Below are 22,404 nucleotides of genomic sequence, written 5' to 3'. Positions count from 1 at the left end.
CTGCATCTTTATGAATGATTAGGGTGGATTCGCGACTGTGGCGTCCGTGCATACTCCTAAAGGTAACCACTTCAATTTCTACTAAGGCCGCAATAGTTGCCGCATCTGTACTATAACACCGGCAGCCCAGCTTAACCTCGTCAGACACCACCGTCAGAATTTGTGCTGTCCGTCTCTACCCTGTGTTCCGTTCGACCTTGTGCTGGTAACATGTCTCGTAATTTTGCACTATCTTCACTTGGCGACAAAGTTATGTTAAACGGTGCCTTTTTACTTGAACCGTGAATGGGGACTATAACGTAAAGCTTACATAGGTACGCATATGCATATAGTACTGACACGAGCGCGCACCCTGTTGCTTATTCACTTGAAGCTTAGCAATATTTTTGCTATTTGCTTCACTGTTTTGCTTTGTTTAATTTCATATTTTACTTGGTTGGCACTTGTAGGCAGTACAGAAAAGATAAGGGGTAGACCTGCAAAGAAAAATCAATATTCTAAGACATAAAGTGCAGTAAAAATATCCAGTATTCACAATACGAACAACATGAGGCAAAAGAACATTTAATTCTATTACAGATCGCACGAGAAAAGAACACGTAAATACGTCAGCTCTCAAAGGAAACTCACGGATCTTTAGTTCATGACCGCGTCTCTCCGGAATACACGATGGCGAGACAATGTATTTTGCTTGTTGATTGCGGTTTCATAACATTTTAGAATACATTTAGAATACTGCAATAAATTGGACCCAGGACTTTCAGTGGTTTAGTTGTTTTTATTTTTAAGTATCAGCCATGACAACTTAGTTTCGCTTTGTGTCGTGCTTATTTTTTATTAAAGTTGCTAAGAACAAATCTGACTGTTCCAGCCTGCATATCTTTAAGCTTATCAGGAGATCAGACGTGTGTGGGTCCAAACGGACACAGCTAATTGTATAACAACCCGAACACGAGTGACCTGCTTCTCTGTGGCCCACGTTGGTCATACCTTTAAGCAGACGCTGGAAGCTTCGCAATTACTTTTGAGTCTAAAGGTGGCCCAACCGAACGCAGGACATCACAATGCGCCTCGAAGGCTCCCTGAGCGGCGAAGAAGTGCACGGCAAGACGGAGCTCGAGTACTCGCCCGACGCGCGCCACAACGTGATGCTCGAGGGCCGCCTGAAGAACCACGGACGGTCTCACGTGAGCGCCGAGCTGACCGCTCGCCAGCCGGTGTCCCTTATGGACATCCACACTGTCGCCGAACTGAAGAACGGCCGAGACGAGGCCTCGGCACAGGTCACCATCAACTACATGAACCGCAACCGCCAGATGCGCGTGCAGGAGCTGAAGGCGTCCATCTTCAAACTTCGCCAAGCCATCGACGTGCTCGTAAGTGGCGCAATGGCCAGGCGCGCTTTCACGCAATGTCCAATACTAGCGAACTTCTCTGCGCAAATTACCTCTCACTCCAAGGGCAACGTTATTTTGTTATCACATGCAGTGCGTTGGAACGTGCGTCACTATTTCGCATGAAGTATTCTTCCAGGAAGGAGCAGGTGGTGGTTTGCTAAGTAGTTTCAAGAAAAGCGCATTGTTTTCATTGCAATGCAGGGATGTATTTAAGGCATACTGTTTGCTATGCATTATATGTGTGCAGTGGCGCCTGTGTTGTGTATTAATTCAAGCAGTGCTCGGTGGTATTTGTTCCCATGTACCCAACCCTAACAATAGCAGGTCGTGACGCTATAGCGTAGACCAGCTTGGAGCAGGAAAGGGGAGCGTCCCGCTTGCAAGCTTGAGCACTCCATGCTAAGTGGTTGGCGTACTTTATTTGAAGGGTACAGTTTGGACACCAATTGCGGTCAGTGAAAAGGGCCGCCGTTTGCGAATACAGGTGTCAGCTGTCGTAAGGGCCGCCGAATGTTTAAGTGCATTACGCTGTCTTCGTTATTTTGCTTATTTCTTTACCTGCGTGATACATGTACCTTATACGCCATGATAAATAGTCTGTAACACAAGTCGCATCGCAAAACTTAACTGGAGCTAGAAACTTCCTTTCAAGGTATACAGTTTGCCACATGAATATAAATCAACTTTGCCACTTTTTATTCTCTCAATCGTGCGATGACAAAATGTCGCAGTTTCGCCCGCAAGGCGAAGCATCCATTCCGATAGCAGATTAGCAGGCAGCTGCACGAAGTAAGGATATTACTTCAGAATAGTGTTGGCCTGAGTTCGTTGGTTGCACATAGCCCAAACGGACAGGAAAAGACGATGACACGCGCTTTGTGTCGTTGTCTCTTCCTGTTCGTGTCAGAACGCTCTGCTGGAAACCAATTGTGCTAAGGATAGTAGTTTTATCGACCACATAAACTTGGAAGCATTCACTTTTTAAGTTAACTATGGTGTCAGTGCGCACAGGCAATCGTGAACACATCACACTCGATGATCACGGACACTCGCTGTCAAAACGCTGGCTTGAGGAAACGCGGCAGCAGCAGCGAGCGAAGTGACCTTCGTGTTGTCTATCGCTTCAACGCAAACTGAGCGGCGAGAACACGGCACGCACAAAGGTACGAGCCGTCTGCAGATCGCTTTCAAGATAGGGCACGCGCCGCCGCGCTAAAAATGCAGTTGGTGCCGCAGTACAACGCCACCTCCCCCCTCCTTCGCGCGCTGCCTCCCCGCTTTCCTCTTTTGAGGGCGCGAGATTGAACCGGAATCGTCGGTTTCCCTTGCGCACGGTCGCGAAATACGCAGATGCTGTCGGAGTACAACGCCGTCCTCTCCCTCCTTTCTCTGCCTCACGGCCTTTCGCGTAACGGAAGATGGCGCGTTTCCTCTCAGTTTTCCTCCCTTGCGCCCAGCGACCGTGTTATGACCCTTGTACTTTATACGAAACATCACGGCGGCGCCGACGGGAAATAGCGCCTGTAGTGTCCGTATAATTCATATCGCAATAAAGAACAAGCACTATGTCTCGTATTCATTAACGACTGTCGCTGGCTATTAACCGTCCGCGAGAATAAACATTAACTATAAAGACAAACGAGTGCCTGTATTCGCAAATGCTGTCATGGCATATTTGCTCGTAAGGGCAAATTCTAGTCATTGCTAATACTTGACGTCTTATTCGGGAAGCGCGTCAGCCAAGGGAAAAAAATCACTCACGAAAGAAACTATTCGAAAAACCGGCCCGAGAAGGCTTAAGTCATTTACTGGAGGAACTGGTGCCCACGAGGCAAACTTACGCTGTGGTTGGACAGAGGTGGCCACAATGACACTGACAAAGGTGACGTTCACGTCTTCACAGCCGTGGGTAATGGTTTCACGCTGCTGTCGAAGAAACGGCATTGTTAGAGAAGTCAACTGAGTTTCGAGGCGCGGGGATCATAGCATAATATTAAGCATTCTGGGAGCGCTGTCAAATATTTTAGTAACCCATACGTGGTGCCACCTCTTTCGATTAACAACCCGTCCTCCTCCCTCGCCCATCTGAAAACAAATACGACCGCACGGTATAGGAACGTATTTTCTCTGATGAAGCTATGTTACGAGTTCGCGCTTGACCCGTTGCCTTCTTCATCTTTACGTGTCGTCCGTTGGCGCTGCTACACTATCCAGTTTCAGCAGCTCGCCAAGATTTCCGTCTTACCAAGACATATGACATGGAAGTCAAGTTGCGTAGCACAGCTGATACGAAACATGCACGAAGAAAACACGGACCCATTCAAGATGATACGCAAGCTAACAACTGAAGGCGGTGGTCCCGGGTTCGAGTCCCGGACCAGGACGAATTTTTCTTCAACTATGAGGCTTTTCTTTCGAGGAACCCGTATGGGTTTCCTTTGTAGCAATTCCTACGAACGGGTGGATGTCTGATTTTCGCTTTATTCAAGCTAACAACTGCTAGTTCAAACCCAAAAGGCCAGGTATTCACTATGCTCACTGCTGCAGGTGGCAATGTACATGACCTCAAAAAGGGATCAAAATGGGAATAAAGACACGCGTGCTTGCATTATTTATGGTCGGAGTGCTGATTCACATTCCAATGCACAGGACCTTTTTCATGCCAATAAACAGTGGTTGGCGTGCGCATGATCCTGTGGGTGTCCGTGCACATGTATTTCTTTTTTTTTTCATGTGTTTCGTATCCACTATGCAGCGCTACTTGGCTTCCATATGAAAGTTCCAACTCGCCTACCCACAGCCGTTTATTGAACATATGACTTTCACAATAAACGTTGTCCTCTTAACTTAATGATCCCTAACCATGATTGATTTTTCTTAGTTTTATCGTCGCTATACTGAAAGGACACACAAAAAAAACTGCTGCGTTTTGTTGTTCTCCTCTCACAGCTCCGAAGCGGACGCGACAGCAGCCAGCTCAAGGGTGAAATGTACGATCGGGGACAGGAGTTCGGAATGTCCCTGCAGCACCAGTTGAACGAGCTTCCGCCAACCAAGACGCACCTGCGGGTGAACAAGCGGCACAGCAATATGGAGCTCGTGTTCACGGGATCTGGTGAGATTTCATGCTTAGCGTAGGAGATCGCTGAGAGCCTGACTTACTGGCTTATGCGCCTTCGTACTACATGTTACATGTGGCATAGTGGCTGTGGCTTTGCGCGGCTGAGTTCGAGGTCACGGGATCAAACCCCGATTGCATTTCGATGGGGACAAAGCGTAAAAACGCGGGCGTTATTAAATTTAAACACCCTTTAAAGAGCCCAAGGTGGTAAAAGTTAATTCGGAGTCCCCCACTATTGCGCGCCTAATAGTCGTGGTTCTGGCCTGTAAAATTCCAGTATCTAATCTGAGATGGTAAACAACAGCTTGAAATGGCGCGGCACAGGACACACATAAATAACCATAGGAAAGAGCGGTGACGACCAGATGTTTGATTTCCAGAAGCGGTATAAATAAAGCGTAAGGAAGGAATAGACATGAAGTGGAAAAATAAATCAGCTCGGAATTTTTTTTTTTTTTTTGCTAATGTCTCCTGTGTCGCACTGTTTTCAGGTGTTAATTGATCAGATGTGCCAATGAGCCCAAAATAATACAATTTTTTCTTTACAACACTCTCACCAGTCGTATCTGAAAAACGCAGATTAGATCATATTTAACGTTTTTTTTATTATTTATTCAACTCAAGTGAATATCTACGGTGCTGTCGGCAGTATATGGCACTATTTGAGCGACAACGCTCAGATGGTGCATAATTTCGTGAAAATGCACTGGTAGATATTTTAAAGCGTGTTCTCACAGTTCGGCATTTTTAATGCAAACAATTATTTGTATTTTTTTCGTTAGGGAATCCTCACTGAAGGGCGCAGACACCTTCTGAACAGGTTGTCTCTGCATACTGCGTAGCATGCCAGCACCTTTTAACGTCTACAATCCGTGTTGTTCGCACAGCGTATTGCGTGCGCCCGTTTATGGGCGGAGCTTTACGGATTCCGACACTGCCACACTCCTTTTTCGAGATGCGATGCAGTACTCGTTGCTGAAGCACGATTCGGCAGAGCTCTGAGCAGGACACGTATGCGAAGTCACTGCTTGTACGTCTTCTTCCGGCAGACGCGTCGACGGCCAAGATGTCTGCCACGGCTTCGATGGACAAGCGCGAGATTCGCCTATCGCATACGACACTCGGACGCAGCGTGTCCGACATCTTGATCAAGTTGGGCCTGAAGGAAAAGCGGTTCCTGTCCTCCGAGATCAGCTGGAGGCCCGAACTCGCCAGAGAGGCTTCGGTGAGTGCCCATTCTTCTTTATTCATGTTTTCTTTGCTTTGCGCAATTCTTCATTTAATAGATACCGAATTTAGTGCTACAAGATGCTTTCTCTCATAACAAACAAAAAAGATGCTCATTATATCTTCTAACTTTGCATTCTTGGCACTACGAAACAGAAACGAAGTCTTAAACCTTTGCGCGTCGCCTTTGAAATGAACGCTGAAGAAGTAGAAATAGGGCTCAGTTGTGTGCAGTAAATTGTGGGCAGTAAAGATAACGGCGCTGCAGTCCTCGGGGCATCTTCGTGTGGCCGCCGCGATCCTCCGCATCCGAGCAAACCGATTCCGGAGGCACTGTTGATCCAAGCAGGTGACATGTTTCGCCAACCAAACAGCCGGCTGCTTTGCGGAGTAGCGAGAAAGAAGGAAGTGAAAGCACAGGCAAAATTCAGGCGACGCGATTAGCCCCACCCCGGATGATAGTCGGCGCCGTGAACGAAGCGAGAGGGCACTTCTTCGGGGGTGCTTTGCCAGGGGACATTGGCCAGTTGCGTCGTATTGTCGAATTCGCGACGACCTTGCCAGCTCTGATTTGCAGAGTCAGGCCCAGCTCTGCTAGGTCTCTCTGAATGGCTCAAGGTACTGCCGCTGCAAAATTCGACAATCTGGCGCCATTCCACAACGTCCAGAATAAATCGAACGTCCAGTACAAGCACGTGAACGGTAGCGTCAGGTGGTTGGAAGCCGACTGAATTTCTAGGCTGCTCCGAAGGCAGTTCTGGCAGCTACTCTCGGCGCTCTAGTTTGGAGTTCGCTGATTGAAATGGAACCTTCGAATGTAGCCGAAGCACCCCTTTCCGACCATCCGAACAAGACGGGCCTTATTGGGTGCGCTATAAAACGACTATCGAAAAATGTAATTAGATTGTGCTTTTTCCATCTTAGGCTGCACTTGCTGCAGCCTAAGACGTTATATGCGAAGGCAGGCGTCGTTTTCATGTGAATGTAAAGTAGGCCCCATTGGTACAGCTGGGTCCATTGTGTTCTTTTCGCTCGTATCTTAGCAAATCCAATTACCCTTACTTTCTCTTATCACTGTACTTCTAAATGTCTGCGTGAAAAGTTCCTGGGGGCCAACTTTGTTCTTTCATCGGAGATTACACCATGGGGATGGCAAGTGGTTAAGCATTTGAGAATATCTTCATACTAAGAGCCGAATGATGATCTATCGTGATGGCGTGGGGAGGGTAAACTAGAGTCAGGCATAAGCTGGCATCAAGTGGGCTCAAAACAGGAGTGATTGGAGATCGCTGGAAAAGGCTTTCGCTCTGCAGAGGACATATAGATTAAGAGTACAATGTCGTGGCACTAATAGCAGTACTACTATAGTCTCACATGGAGCATCACTATTAGAGAAACAGCCAGAGGAACGTTTCACGAGAAAATTTCAATTACCTTGGGGACACAGAAAAATTTGCCTATTATCATTTCCCATTTTCCATAATTGATATAATTATCTTTCGATAAATTATAACAGTTCAGTTCCAAAGAGAGAAATTCGCTACGTAATGCTAATATTATTCTATATTTAAGTTATTCTTTACCTCCACCATTTCCCTCACATATAAGTATTGTTATCATTTTTAATTTATTATTACTACCTGTTTAAGAAAAGCTTACTAATTCATTACAAACTGCTTTATTTTCTTTTATCGGTCCCATTCCAATGTTCGGTTACATTCTCTTTATCATTTATCATGTCACCACACGTTTGCGGTCCCATACCCCACAGTGAGTATGTAGAAGGTACCATAATCATCGGCGTCGTGACTATTTTCTCTCTCTCTTTCCCCCAACAACTACGCTCAGGACTACGCCATGGACCAGTACGACAGCGTGCGCAACCAGCTTTACGACATCTGGCAGAGCTTCAGCGTCGAGACTCGGCAGGAACTGCGTGCCAAGCGCCTCATCATGGGGCAGTCCATCAGCGCCGAGATGCGGCCGCTGCTGCAGGACATCGCCAACGACTGGCGCGCTCTGCAGTTCGAGGTCACGAGAGCCGTGGAGACCCTCAAGGAGCTCTACCGCCTGGACCAGTTCTACGTGAAGACAGTCGTGAACACCTGCGCGGGTGTTGTCGTTGCTGCCGGGTACGTAGACTCGATAAAGTCTAGGCGAGTTGGAATTGTCAATCCACTGTAACTATCCGAGCCCTGAAATTCGCACGGGGACAGATGATTGTCAGTGTTAGCGAACAGCCCCAAAGATGAAAAAGAAGATTCATGCGGCCGCAATATCCCGATGGGGCCAGAATATCAGCCAATCTGTTTATAATGCATACATGGGCTGCATACATCGGCTGCATACATTATGAAATCATAAATCTTTTTTGTCATACGGCACCACACTGCGCCAACACAAGCGCCGCCGCGATCACCGCCCCTCACACGCATCTGCCGCAACCGCTGCTGCAGCCGCGCCGACAACTCCGACGCGCGTGACGTCATAACCACAGAAGCGCAGGCCACATGCACAGGCGCCGTCGCCGCTCTCTTGCCCCCTTTCCCGCGAATGGTCAGCTGCGCGCGCATTCCTGTTCAAGACATTGACGCAAGCAGCCCAGAGCACCACCTCTGGGAACGCATGCGGGGGATGGATACGGGGCTTAGAGGTAAACAGTTTCGCTGTAAAAAAAGAAAACGTTTTCCTTGCCGAGTCCGACTACCGACCAACCACTAGGACGTCTGCAAGAGCTTAAGAATGCTATTTGCTTTTAAATACGACTGGAATGTAGATAGAGCGCTGTCGTTAACTAAGGTACCGTCTAGAGAAGAGAAAGTGCGGTCATACAGGCCTCTAAAGCTTAAGGCCCACAACTGGGCCTTTATCTGTTTTTTTTTTAATACAGACGTTGCAATCAAATCCTTTTTTGGCTACCGAGCGGCGATGATCGTTCTGGTACTCGGGCCGTCTAAGGAACCAATGTAACACCTGGTTCTTAGCGTAAACACCCGGAACGAATAATTTTAAGCATTTTTTCCCCACGCCCTATGGAGGGAACAAAGCCTCCAAGTATTCTAAGCGCATCACTTTGCGGGGTGGTTCATCCCTTAGCAATAGGACATGGCGCAGGAGCGACATAAGTTCAGAGCTAGCGACAAGGTTTCATCGCTGAGAGCTGCTATGTAGAGCAAGAAGACGTCTTTCCTTATCGCCGATAAAAAGACACTTAGTGAAACCTCGCTCGTGAACTGCACATTTGGCACAGCGAAACGCAATTTGAAACGGCAGCGCAGTTTCTGTACGTCGTATAATGATATAAAAATGGCGACAGGTGACCGCCCCATAAGACGGCATCCCCCCAGCCTCACACATTGCAGCAGAAAAACATTTGCGCAGGGACAAAACGTCGAAAGGTGAAAAAAAAAAAAGAGTCGGACTTTTTTGCCACTCCTCAGGAACTGACATTCGCGTTGTTCTTGTGTTGGAGCAGCAAATGAAACACTTCTCCAAACATGCCAATGTATTTTGATGTCATTTCAGCTGAATATAGAAGAGAATTTACCTGAAAACATTTCGAAGGCTCTGACTGCACGCAAGTGCTGCCGTATATACGCGAAAATGCAAACGTCCTGCAACATTTTTCTCCCTCCGACGCAGGCAAATGTTTGCCGACACATATCGCCTGGTGACTGCCGTGGGTGACTACGTGATGCGCTACGCTTCGACCTGGCTCACGTTTGCGTGCGAGAACATCGCTGACGTCATGGAGCGCTTCGCCGAGTCGAGCCGCCGGACGCTCATCTTCGCTGAGCGTCTGCTGATCGTGTGTATCAACCGTGCCGCCCTCGCCCTCTCCGATGCCACCGAGTACCTCGTGATCAAGCTGGAGAAGCTGATGAGCAGCGTCGCCGAGCAGGTGGTCGACTTCTGCGAGCGCTACGGTCCCTCCACGGCCGGCGCCCGCGAGCTCGTTGACAGCGTCGCGGAGGCCATCTCCGGTGAGTGCTCCGCGGATTGCGTCGTGCTTTTCGAGTGACTTACCGCGAAGGCCCACTGTGGCGTGCTGGTCGGTGTAAAATGTCAATCATAGGCAACGCCATTGTCTAGGACCAACATTTGCGAAGGGAGAGAGAGAGAGAGATGAAGAGGAAAGGCAGGGAGGTTAACCAGATATCAGTCGTCGGTTTGCTACCCTACACTGGGGATGGGAGATAGTGGTTTGAAAGAGGACAGAGAGGAAAGCGTTAAAAAAACAAAAGAACACACGCACACACGGTGACACACTCAAACAAAAGGCGTTCCAGTTAAAGACGTTCACAAAGGCCGGTAGATCGCAAAAAGCGCCGCTTGCACGGCCTTCTTCTGTGACATCAGGTCCTTTCGATGGTGTATAATTCTATTTTACGATAGCGGTTGGTCGTCCCGTTGGCCAAGTTCACGGCGAAGACATTCCCTCTGCGGACTGTACTGCGGGCAGGCGCACAAAATATGGTCAATCGATTGTTCGTGGCCGCAGTGGTTACAGGTTGCGGTGTCGGTCATCCCTATGCGGAATGCATAGGCTTTGGTAAAGGCAACGCCCAACAACCACAGTCGATAACATTTGCGAAAGTAAGTGTAATCGCTACGGCGTGAGGAAAAGCTGTTGTCCCAGCAGCCTGGAAGAGAAAAGCTGAAATACTTGTCTGAAACAAGCTACACGCACTCCAGCGAGTGTTACATAACCTACGGGATTAACGAACCGCATTCGCACACTGCATGCTGCGAATGCTTGCCTTGCAGTGGCCGTCCATGGCGGCCCCAAGACATGCGCGCGCTTTTTTCGCGCATGGAAGCGCACTTGTGCCGATCACCTCCGCCGCCTCTTTTACAGCGTACGCCAGCCCGCTGGCCGAGGGCATCATGAAGAACGCTATGGTGCAAGGAATGTGGCGCTACACGGAGCGCATCATGGCCACGCTGAACGCGTTCAGCGCCGAGTCCCTGACCAGGGGCTACCGTTACGCCTACGACACCGTGAGCAACGCTGTCGGCGATGTGTACGAGAACGTCGTCTACCACCCGCACGTCCAGTACGTCAGCGAGGTCACCAGCAGCGCCATCAGGAAGGTGAGTCGGCGGCGTGGCGCTTCTTTCCTGCACACGAGAAGTGAGCGGGCAGGGACGCTGCGAACGTTCCGCCTTCCGCGGAATTCGCGGACTTCGCTTACACTCGCACTCGTGGGTATTTTAAACGTTATTGTGTTGTTACTTACAAAGTACTTTGTACTGAAATTTCCAAGCACAGATGATTTTTATAATGATTCAAAGCAAGCATTCTTTGTAAACATGCCTAATCATTGCGGATTCTCAAAATGTAGGCCAATATTTGGTTGAAATGTGCAGTTATGCCGCCGCCGCCGCCGCTTTATGGTGTAGTCGGTGCCAAATGTAATAATAATCTTCATAATAAAAATTAAATTATACTAGTAATAATAATAATAATAGGAAAAAGAAGAAAAAAAATTTGGAGGAGACTTAAGCTTCGCCTTTAAGAGTGAAAAGCGATAGCATGGAAAAATCCCCGACTGCTTCTCAGGGCCTACTGCGTGGGCCGCGGATGCACGGAGGCGAGCGCCATCTGGATGACGTTGCAAGGAACCAGGCGCGCCGCTCTATGAATGGTAGAAACGCTAGAAAAGGGGGCTTCTGCTTCAGCTTCCGCGTAACATAATTATGTTTTATCGTATATTCAAATTACAATCCGACGCTTTCATGTCTCTCGGTTGTGTGTAAGTCGAACTTTACGATTTTTCTGACGCATTTTACTTTGAGGAATTCAATTAGTCCAGTAACGCCTCTGCGGTATACACGGAGCCGGTGCTTCGGTATGCGTGGTTCGACATGATTTTTCGTTCACAAGACGGTCGTCACCGGACGCCGACACCAGATTTCCTGCGACACGGGGCCTTTAACGCTATCGCGTTAATAATGATGCGAGCTCACCTGAGCGTTTCTTATGAGTTGTGAATGCGAAAGCATTAATGTCCTGTTGAACGCTGCTGGGCGGTCCGTCGGCTTATGAACTCCTCGCGGACAAGTGAGTGCGTTGATACGCTTGGCCGATTAAGGCCTTCTAGATATCGCAAGGCTGGTTCGTTTCGATCCGTGACGTCATGCAACCTTGCCCGACTTCCATAAAATCTAATTGGAACGCTCGCGAGTAAGCCGCAGTGATTGTGACGTCACCGCTTTCGTCACGCCGGGCTTGGCAGTGGAAGTTTTCGTCCAAGCAGCGTGGTGTTCAAGCGCAGAGTGCGCAGGCGTGATATCGTGGAGGCGCTGTTTTAGCCCACTGGGTAACCACTCGGCTCCTGAGCATGGGGTCGTAGGTTCGAAACTCACTACAGCTAATAGGGTTCCTTTCGAATTATATTGTTTTTATGCATGACTTCTTTATAGAGTTTAGCGAGGCGAAGTCAGAACATAGGCGAGAGCGTGCGCGTACAAAAAAAAAAGAACGCGCGGATAACACAGGCCTTCGAGAGCGAGGATGACGTGGCGTCGTGTCCTCTCCCCTCACGCAGCCCCTTGCGCGCCAGCACGGCAGCAGGTGTTCCCTTTCGCCCACTCTGCTCCGCCTAGGCACACAGATGACGTGGCGTAACAACCAATGGGAATTTAGGTGCCGTTTGGCTGCAGCAAACACCGGATTTTTCGCTGAATTGGATATTCGCTGCTCTCGCGTAAATCATAATACGTTCAGCTGCTTCACAAGCAACCTACAATTGAATTGAATTCTGGGATTTTACTTGCCAAAACCACAATTTGGTTATGAGGTACGCGATGGTGGGGGACTGCGGAATAATTTTGACCACCAGGGGATTTTTAACGTGCAACCGTAGCACGAGACGCGAGCGTTCTTGCATTTCGCTCCCGTCGAAATGCGGCCGCCACGGCCGGGATTTGATCGCGCGACCGCGTGCTTAGCATCGCAACACCATAGCCGCTAAGACGCCGCGGCGGGTCATAAGCAACACACAAATGTCAAGCAAAGTACAGTCGCCAACGTCGAATTGCGAGGCCATCGGAACATGCAGCGAGACACCGGCGTCGGGAGAGATGTTGTCGCAGGCAGGAACATCCGTCGAGTACAACATGCGCACTACGCTATGCAGTGAACAGTGCCGCGCAGACTCCTGCCAGTGGCAAAGAGGCCCGTCAGGCTTCCGAGGGGTGTGAGAACTTGTTTGGAGAGTACCTTCATTCCACACAGAACGTCCCAAACCCCAAAAGGGACCATTGCCTATTCTCCTAGAAAAAAAAAAACTGGGCTAGCTGGTGATTGTGTGAATGAGGTTTCACCCAAGGAATCTTTCTCAAAAAATATTTTTGGTGACGTAAGCGCTCTTTGAAGTTTAAGCGAAGAAGCAAAAGCAAAACTTCGCCAGTAGAATATTCTAAATGTGATTTGTTATTGTACCTGCTTTCATACTCGAATTAAAGAATTACCTCCAACCTACATTCGCTCCTTCGAGGAAACTTCAAAAAGCGCTTACGTCACCAAAAACTCTTTTCGAGAAAGATACTTTGCTCAAATCTCAATCCCACAATCACCAACTACCCTCTCCCCTTTCTCTCTCTCTCTCTCTCTCTCTAAAGAATCGCTAGTCACTTTTGAGGTCTGGCATGTTTCTCGTACTGAATGAGTTGGCATTGCATACCGCCTAAGAACACAACGGACAAGCTGCGTTCGTGTCGGGTTTCTTTCTTTTCCGTTCATCCCTCGTGCATTTTCGCTGTCCTTGTTGCACGACTTGCTCCGATTGACATTCATCGACGATGGATTGCCTTCTAAGCTCGTTTCCCGCCGCAGGTGCGCGACGTGAGCGACCAGCTGGGTCTGCACGACGTGGCTGCAGCAGTGATCGACATGTGCGCCCAACAGGTCCAGGACAGCATCGTCGAGGGCTTCACGGACGCCGTGCGCGAGTACTCGAACCTGCGCTCGGGGCTGCGCTACGAGTTCGCGCCGCAGCGCGGTGTCATCCTCGCCGAGGTCCGGCTGCCCGCACAGAAGGAGAGCCTGCGTCAGGCCCTGGACGTGACCAGCTACCCCGAGTTCGACCGCCTCGTGGCCGCCAAGGAGCGCTTCTACGACGTGGGAACCAACTCACTCTGGGACGCCTACTACCAGTACAGTCGCATCGCTGACCCGCAGACCTGGATGCCGCCTTTCAAGGGTAACGGCTGCGCAACGTGCAAAATATTTTTTTTTTCTGAGAGGATAAATGCGGCAACACTTTCTTTTTTTTGCACTGTGGAAAGCTGACATTTCGACGAGCTGATACAGGTGCCTGGAACAAAAAGGCAGAACTTTATAGGGGCAAAGAAAAAGATTTGACACGAGATACACTCATTAGTCACACTCAACCGCCCGGCCCTCTCGTTAACTACGAAAGACAACATTCCTTGATACGCAGCAATCATACTGATGTTTTACGCACCTAACATTTCTAAGTTGGCTAGGAGTACATAATTGTATTGGGTGCGATTAATTTTCGACGTTTCCTGTATGGTGATTTTGATAAAAATAAGATATACATATTGCTGTCTCTAAAAGCACAATGGTGTGTCTATTCTTTGTCCGTCTTTGCGAAATTGCGTTGTTGCCGCCATTTCACAATAATTTGCAAGATAGAGACACAGGGTTAAAAGAAGAAAGCGCAACAACTGCGAAATACACTGAATTTGCTAGAGCCGCTATGGCGTGTAGGTACGCTGCGGTCACACTTTGCCAAGCTGAGGATGATTCGATGGTCGCAGGCTTTGCTTTTCGCGTGTCCACCATGAGGGGCGAGGCAAGGCGGAATTTAAAACTTTGGGATTTCCTCCCTGCCACAATTTAACGTACCTAAACATCACTGCGTTATGGGAAACATCCATGAATTTTCATATCGTTCTATACCGCTCATCATCCGCATGCATCAACCTATTAAAGGCGTAACGTAATGCCTAACCAAGCTTAGTACTCTTTTTCTTCTTTGAAGACTTAGTAGCTTTTCATTGTTGTTGTTGCAGCCCGTGCCTTGGTGGCTGGCTCTCAGCACTACCGCACTTTCGATGGCTTCCACTTCGAGTTCGCCGGCGAGTGCAGTTACCTGCTCGCCAAGGACTTCCTCAACGACAACTTCGCCGTGGTGATCAACTACGCTCGCGACGGACAGCAAGTCACCAAGAAGTCCATCACCGTGATCACCGACGGCAGCCGCTTCGACATCAGCACCGACTACAAGGTCACCAAGGCCGGCAGTAAGATTGAGCTGCCAATCCAGGTGGGAGGCACAGCCATCCACCGCGAGGGTCACGTGATCACCGTCGAGAACAAGCGCGGCCTGAAGATCATCTGCAACCTGGCGTACGACCAGTGCGTGACTCATGTGACCGGCGACTACTTCGGCAAGACCGGCGGCCTCCTGGGAACGTACGACTACGAGGACAAGCTGGACCTCATGACGCCCGACAGGAAGATCGTAGAGGACGCGACGGCGTTCGCCAGCGAGTGGGAAGTGGGTCAGGGACGCTGCCGCAGCCAGAGGAACCTCGCCCAACCGGCAGTCACCCACCCGACGGCAACTGCGTTGTGCTCCAAGTACTTCGAGCGAGAGGATTCCCCGCTCCGAAGCTGCTTCAAGATGGTCGACCCTAAGCCGTACATGAACATGTGCCTCTACGACATGAGCTCAGCCGGTTATAGCAACATGGAGCGGAAGGTGTGCATCAGTACTGCCGCCTACAGGGAAGAGTGCCGCGAGTTCGGAATTCCCTTGGACATGCCCAGGACCTGCGGTAAGCCGGTGCCGCTTTCTTCTCCGAGCTGTCTGGACAGAAAAATTATTACTTCTTGACCAATTCACAACCGCTAACAGTTAACTGCACACTATATCATGTACAAGACGCCTTGCCCTGTCACAGTGCAGGTGACAGTGCGCACAGTGCTACAGTGCACTGGCACGGCCAGCGCAGTGTAGCTTCACAAAGATCGCCAAACACAGTCAAAGCACTGTAGTTCCAGGAGCATCACAAAGCAGAGCAGTCCACAAGGTTGACTTACGCAGACTTACACAACATGTACAAACGATGTATCACAGATATGCACCTGCGGACAACGGCATGCAGCAAACAGATAGGTATACAAATGTACAATATGCACATTACTTGCGCCAGAGACAAACACAGAAATGAGGCATGAATACGTACATTCCAAATATATATACATGACATTGTTGACAATAGGAACAGGTGCACCGGCCTACCAAAATCGGGCAGGCCGAAAAACAAGCTTGACGCACCCGTCAGAAACCTACACGAAGGGGATAGGAGCATTGCTGACGAGTAGAGGCGTGTGTGCAGTGTAAGCTTGAGCATTTATGAAACACCCATAGTGGAAGCTGCACGAAAGCCGGTTTCTTGTTTATTTTCTATTGGGTTCGTAGAGGTTGAAATATTGTAGCTTTGCACTGAGAAAGTGAGACTGTTCAACACTTGCCTGTGACTCATGAAACAAAGAGCGTATGGATGCTGACCCCAGTCAGAAATCATAAGGTTCTTTCTGACGGTACTTTACAGCATCCTCTAGTAGGGAAATTGATACATTTTATATGCAGCTTACATCTTGGTACATTTTATACTCTTGTTACAATCTTAGCACAATGTTCTGGACTGCGTACTTCGCGACATTATGCTACAATAAGTTTACCTCCAAGATTTACAGTATAATATGAGAAAGATATGTAGGTCATACAGGAACCAACTCCTTTATGCGGACTGTTTCTTTTTCTCCATCTGACACATCCCGTTTATGTTTCTTTCCTGAGAGGACGCAGAAGCCTTCAGATTTGCTAAGCGACAGGCATCACGACAGCTCCTACTGTCGGCTAAGCCCAGAAAAAGAATAAATGACGCTGTTTTCTTTCCGGTAGCATCGTGTAAAATAACATTGACAACGTCAAATGTAGTGTTGTTGGTATTTTCTTATTTATGCATTTTAGTACGTTGTCACTTTTTTCCTGTCTTGTTTTGACTTAGTATTATAACATGCCATTGTTCAACATTTAGCACTTTTCGTAGAGTTACATATGACACTTGCCAACTGTCTGGGTCTAAGGCAATATCTTCGCGCAAAAAAAATAATAATTCCCTACTTTGTCCTGTTATTACACTTGTTTACTTGTACCTTGTTTGCCTGTTTTACAGTAATAGTAGTTTATTCTGAGCTTTACTTTTCTGCCCCTTTGGTCTGCTGCCTTTTGTTGAAATTATTGGCGTTGTGCAGTCTGCACGTGTCTGTTCTTGAAGTTATGAACAATGGTCGAACGAGGTATGTCGGCTCAAACCAACTTTTCGACAAAAGCACTTGCCTTCGTCAGGAGGAATACGAGTCCCCTTGTCGCAACGATGGTTCCAGCGACGTCGCCCTTGTTCGACCACAATTGATCAATTCAAGCATCCATCTTGGAGTGAACTTCTGTCTTGCTTTCTGTTCTTATGGTTACTCTATTTCTGCGTATCCTCCACCTACGCAATGTCCTACTGTAATTAGGTATTTCTAAAAGAAACACAAGAATAACGGCAGCCCTAACGTACGTGCCTGCGCCATCTCGTCTTCGCAGTGCGTTGCTCGAAGCCCGACGGCATGGAGATGCTGGCCGGTGACATCGCCACCGTCACGGACCAGGACTCGCACGCCTCCACTGCCGACGTGATCTTCGTCGTGGAGCGCAAGCTGTGCAACAAGAACGTGATCCCCAACCTGATGCGCCTGGCGCAAAGCATCGAGGAGCGGTACGCGGCTCGCGGCTTCGTCGACACCCGCTACGCCGTGGTGGGATTCGGCGGCGACGGCATCGCCGAGCAGCCCCACGTCGTGACGGCCGACGGCCAGATCTTCAGCAGCATCCGCGCTCTGGTGTCCGCCTTCGGAAGCCTCACCATCGGCAAAGGCGAGAGCGACCCGTTCGCGGCGCTCGCCTACGCTGGCCAGCTGCCCGTTAGGATGGCCTCGGCGCAGACCATGATCCTGGTCAAGTGCACCACATGCAAGCCCGACGATGACAGCGTGAGTGGACCGTTGATGCGCAACGTCCGCGCTCAGCGCGGAAAAAGAGAGTACACGGCTCGGAATCGGGTCCTTCTATAGCTTTCTTTAATTTTGAAAACTTTATTTTTCTCGCACAAACAAGGAAGTAGGACCGTAGCCAGAAACCTACAAATAATGCCGCTTGACAAATACTCGACGGCGTTAAGCAGGGACACACGACGGGAATAACTCGCAACATTATGTGTGAGATCCTGCAAAAAGAGGTGTTCTTGAAGCACACATACAAAAACATTTAACGCATTTCAAAAGTCATATCAGGAAGCATGTCTTGCCTTCTCTTCCCTGTCGGTTCCGTGTCCTTTCAGTACGAAAATTTTTGAAAATCCGTATATTCCCACGACAAATTTAGTGTAACCATAACTGGAGCCCTATAACGTAAAACTATTCCAGTCTGTTTTTATTCCAATTTCCTGACGTCAAAGTTACGTTACCGCCAACGTAAGCATTGGGTGGTAACCCGCATCGTTGTCTGAACACTCCAATCAAACGCTCTCTTCGTTTATAGGAGGTCACTTTTGTTTTATTTCACAACCAATAACATTGCCTACATTGAGCGGTTTTTCTTATATAATTGGCTGACGAGAGCCAAGGGGCGCGCTCAACTGGAGAGAGTTTCGATGGGGCCGAGCTAGCGCAGTGAAATTAGATAACTGGATGAGGAGGGTAGTAACGGCGTCTGTGATTGGTCCGCTTCCCCATACTTAGCTTGCGATTGGGTCGGCGTGCAACGGAATGCTAAGAATGCCGCTAAAACGGATCCTCAGCAAAAAAGAGTTGGCAGAGCAATGCCGTATACGTGCCGAAAGGGCTCGATAACGTTATACTGCCACGCAAAAAAGCTTTACTATATGCAAATAAATATGTGCAGCCAGGCAGGTGCGCGCAGCCAGTACCTGACGATCGGCGGGCAGCCGTCTATTATTCCTTTCGGAACAGGGCACTCTCCGATATATATATATATATATATATATATATATATATAAAGTCAGTTTTGTTCGGCATATTAATGCATCTTTAAAGCGTACATGTCACAATGACGCGATGAGCTTTCCCGGTTTTATGACGTCGCGTTACAGACTGGTGAAGTGGGCGCAGCCCGATAACATTTGACCAATAGCAAAAGACTAATGGCAAAAAGGCGTGGAATCAGAAATAAGTCATTTTCGTTTGCTTGGTCTATTCATGCATAATTAGTTTGTACATATCATATCAGATAGGGAGCTATCTCGGTTTTCGAGGCGTCGCGTGACAGACAGGCGATGTGGGCGCCACCCGAATATTTTTTCACCAATCGTGGAGAGCTGATTGTAGAAGTGGAATAGAAAAAGTTTGGAATGGTTTTACATTACAGGTCTCAGTGCAAACTAGCTTAGACTGCCGGCCGGTTAAGCTCAGTGAGTTGATCTTATCAAGCTGCTATATACTAAAATTAGAAATTCAATATATTTCTCAATATACTGCTAACTATTTGCCGTGCCACTCTTTACGTTATCTTTTGAATACCACCTCTAACACCTCTAAATAGAAACTGTGATTGCGACATATACTCCCGACTGTGAACAGAATCAGGTGTTTGCATCGCCTCCCTTTACGGAATCGGCATTGCAATCTTTCAGGCCAACTTATTTCCATTTTGTTTTCAGTTACCTCGGTCTCTGTCATCAGCTGTAGTGTTCACGTGAGCCACGCCTGAATTATAAAACTTTATTTAACGTTCTAGTCTTTCCTCCCAAGACCCCTCGCTCGGTTTGTGTGGGTGCCATGCCCCAAAGGCTTAGTTCTAAATAGATCTGCCATTTCGATCGCGATGGAGCCGCTGCGCAGTTTGCTGCATCTGGTAATTCAGCCATCGTGTTCTTCTAAATTTATTTGAGCTGGGAGCCATGAGAGCTGCAATGTGGTCTTGTTGGTTTGGCATCGTAAGATATTATAGTAGAGCAAGCAGGAACATGGGCACAAGAAGACAACAAATAGACGCACACCACGCTATGTATACAAGTGGTGTTTTACACATGGCGCCCATGATGTGTTTTTGGCTCCCCAATCACTTCTGGCTCTTGCAGCTCGCAAAAACATAGCCTTCGAGATCTGTTTCTGTTAATCAGAGGCGACGGTCGCTGGGGTGTGCATTTGAATAGCCCCTACTGTGTCTTCTTCGGTCCTTGTTCCTGCTATTGCTAGTAGATGGTGCCCCAGTAAAAGATTCGGAGTCTCGCTAACGATACTGCGTCAATGAGTCCTACAGTTGCCTGTGTTGCAGATCAGATCTTTCCACATTCTTTTTTGTCGTTCCTGTAACCTTCAACACAATCCACTTTCTAACATTCCTCTCGCTTCGTGTTCGCAGTCCGTGTACGCCGACATCTACCGCATGCTCATCGACCGCGGAGTCCACCTGCACATTCTAGACGACGACGACTTCAACGTGCGCACGGCGTCTAAGCCGTCGAAGAGCAAGCGCATCTTCGGCGTCGACCGAAGGTTGGCCTTCACGGTCAAGGACATCAAGGACATGCAGGGCGACGCCGAGCTCCACTCCCAGATCCGGCTGCCCAAGGACTTCTGCGTGCCGCTCGCCCTGGAGAGCAACGGCACCCTGTTCAGCTCCATGAAGATGTTCGAGAAACGCGCAGTCAACAAGAAGTTCGTGGACGTGATGGCCCGGCGCGTGGCCGCGTCCAGCGCTCCCGACTGCCAGATCTGCGAGTGCGTCAGCCTCGACGACGGCGTCGGCCAGTCGCTCTGCTCCCGCTGCGTGTCGCCCACGCTGGGACCCGTCAGATCGGTGCGTACGCCTCCGACCGCGTTCAGTGCGCCGCGTGGCCGCGGCTCTTGCAAATTTTCTTCAAATCCCATCGAGCCAACAGCTACTGAGAAAATACCTCTTCGTCTTGATTCCGACTCGTCTTGAACGGCGAATGTCGCTAACGTTAAATTATGAGGTTTTACGTGCCAAAACCACTATCTGATTATGAGGCACGCCGCAGGGGTGACTCCGGAATAATTTGGACCATCGGGAGTTTTTAACATACACCTAGACCCAAGTACACCGGTGTTTTCGCGTTTCGCCCTCATAAATATACGGCCGCCGTGGCCGGGATTCGATCCCGCGACATCATGATTAGCAGGCCAACACCACAGCCACTAAGTAACCGCAGCGGGTAGGAAATGTGGCTGAAGCGAACACTTATACAATAGTGTTCTTCAGGGCAGCAACAGAATACGTCCTATTGTCCAAACGTTGGCTACAGCGGCAATCGTTCGCGCGCTGATAACCTATAAGCATACAGGCTATTTACAATGAGAACAGAGTGTCCGCGTACGGCATGCCTCAGATGCGTTGTTCAAGGATTCACGTTGTAAGCACAGCCATGCTTGTTTTCCTTATTTCTTTTTCTAGCCTGACTTCTCGCCAATGATGTACGAGGAAATGGTGGAGCGGAAAACCTACAAGAGGCCGAAGACAAAGAAGCTACGGACACAGGACCTGAAATGAGCGTATTTTTAAAGCAATTAAGCAATGCGCTACCCCGAAAGACTGAGAGAAGGAAATCACTATAATTGTGATTGATACCTGGAGAATGTGTAGCACATAGAGGCTGAATTCATCGCGTTTTAGTTTTTCACATTTATTATTCCTACGTTGCATTTGTTATTGAAGTCTCTTTTACAATAATGAATTCAGCCTTTTTCCTCTCTCAGACTCTACCGCCGCTTCACATTTATTGCCACCAACCCCACCGCGATATGTTCAATGCAATAAAGATGTGAAAAAAAAACTGTACAACAACGTCAGTGTACATCTTGTGTATAGCCGTGTAGCATCAAAATAGTGGACGTCCCACCACTTCGTGAACTTAACGCAACCTGAGTATATAGGAAGTGCTTAGCAGGGATCGGGGTGAAAATGTCACTTTCAGTGTTCCTGTACTTTTTGTCCTATATACGCTGACTGACTGGCGTTATTTCGAGAAGTTGCATCGTTTTTGTGTCGATTTGACCCACAGGCGTCACTCTAAATTTTAGTGCGTTGTGCAAGAAGCTTTATCAACCTTCATGCTTGTCTATAATCCCGCACAAATATTTTTTATGTTGCCATCAGTGTGGGACGACGCTTGCACAATCGGGGTGAAAAAAACTGCCGCAGGAACTGACACGTCATGTCATGGCCTGCGTGTGGAGCATATTTCCAATGCTGTCGTCAGCTGCTGCAATGACCAAGATTTGAGGAGATGGACCAATACTGGCGGCGGATGCGTAGTGTGTAGGCGTGCCATTTCGAAGAGTAGGCAATAAAGAGTTGTATTTATGACACAGTGGCTTGGTCGCTTCTCTTTGAAAGCATCCCTTTACGACGCAGTGGTATAGGGAGCATTCACATCTCATCAGGTACACCATTTCGTAGTATTCCTCACAGCTTCCACTGCGCTGCTGGAGATAAGCGTATCTATAGATAGCTTTTTACCGAGCTCCTTAGCACTGTCTAGTTTCTGAGCTCAGCTAAAAGCTTGTTTGGGGGCGCATCTTCATGAGCC

General features: G+C 48.6%; 1 protein-coding gene across 1 annotated transcript in view; it reads left to right on the top strand.

Moving 5' to 3' along the window:
* LOC142560897 (uncharacterized) overlaps window positions 1-22,181 on the top strand; it is a 78,016-nt gene extending 55,835 nt beyond the window's left edge. The window contains exons 22-32 of the mRNA XM_075673308.1: window positions 1,056-1,376; window positions 4,347-4,512; window positions 5,568-5,743; window positions 7,594-7,877; window positions 9,388-9,728; window positions 10,604-10,839; window positions 13,586-13,952; window positions 14,791-15,558; window positions 17,382-17,827; window positions 20,217-20,654; window positions 21,270-22,181. Coding sequence (XP_075529423.1) covers window positions 1,056-1,376; window positions 4,347-4,512; window positions 5,568-5,743; window positions 7,594-7,877; window positions 9,388-9,728; window positions 10,604-10,839; window positions 13,586-13,952; window positions 14,791-15,558; window positions 17,382-17,827; window positions 20,217-20,654; window positions 21,270-21,365 — 3,639 coding nt within the window. The 3' untranslated portion in view covers window positions 21,366-22,181. The remainder of the gene's footprint in view (window positions 1-1,055; window positions 1,377-4,346; window positions 4,513-5,567; window positions 5,744-7,593; window positions 7,878-9,387; window positions 9,729-10,603; window positions 10,840-13,585; window positions 13,953-14,790; window positions 15,559-17,381; window positions 17,828-20,216; window positions 20,655-21,269) is intronic.
* Window positions 22,182-22,404: the final 223 nt, after the last annotated feature.

The sequence above is a fragment of the Dermacentor variabilis genome, chromosome 10, assembly GCF_050947875.1.
Source record: "Dermacentor variabilis isolate Ectoservices chromosome 10, ASM5094787v1, whole genome shotgun sequence".
NCBI lineage: Eukaryota > Metazoa > Arthropoda > Arachnida > Ixodida > Ixodidae > Dermacentor > Dermacentor variabilis.
Note: the sequence above shows the minus strand (reverse complement) of the source record. Positions and strands in the feature narration are given on the sequence as shown.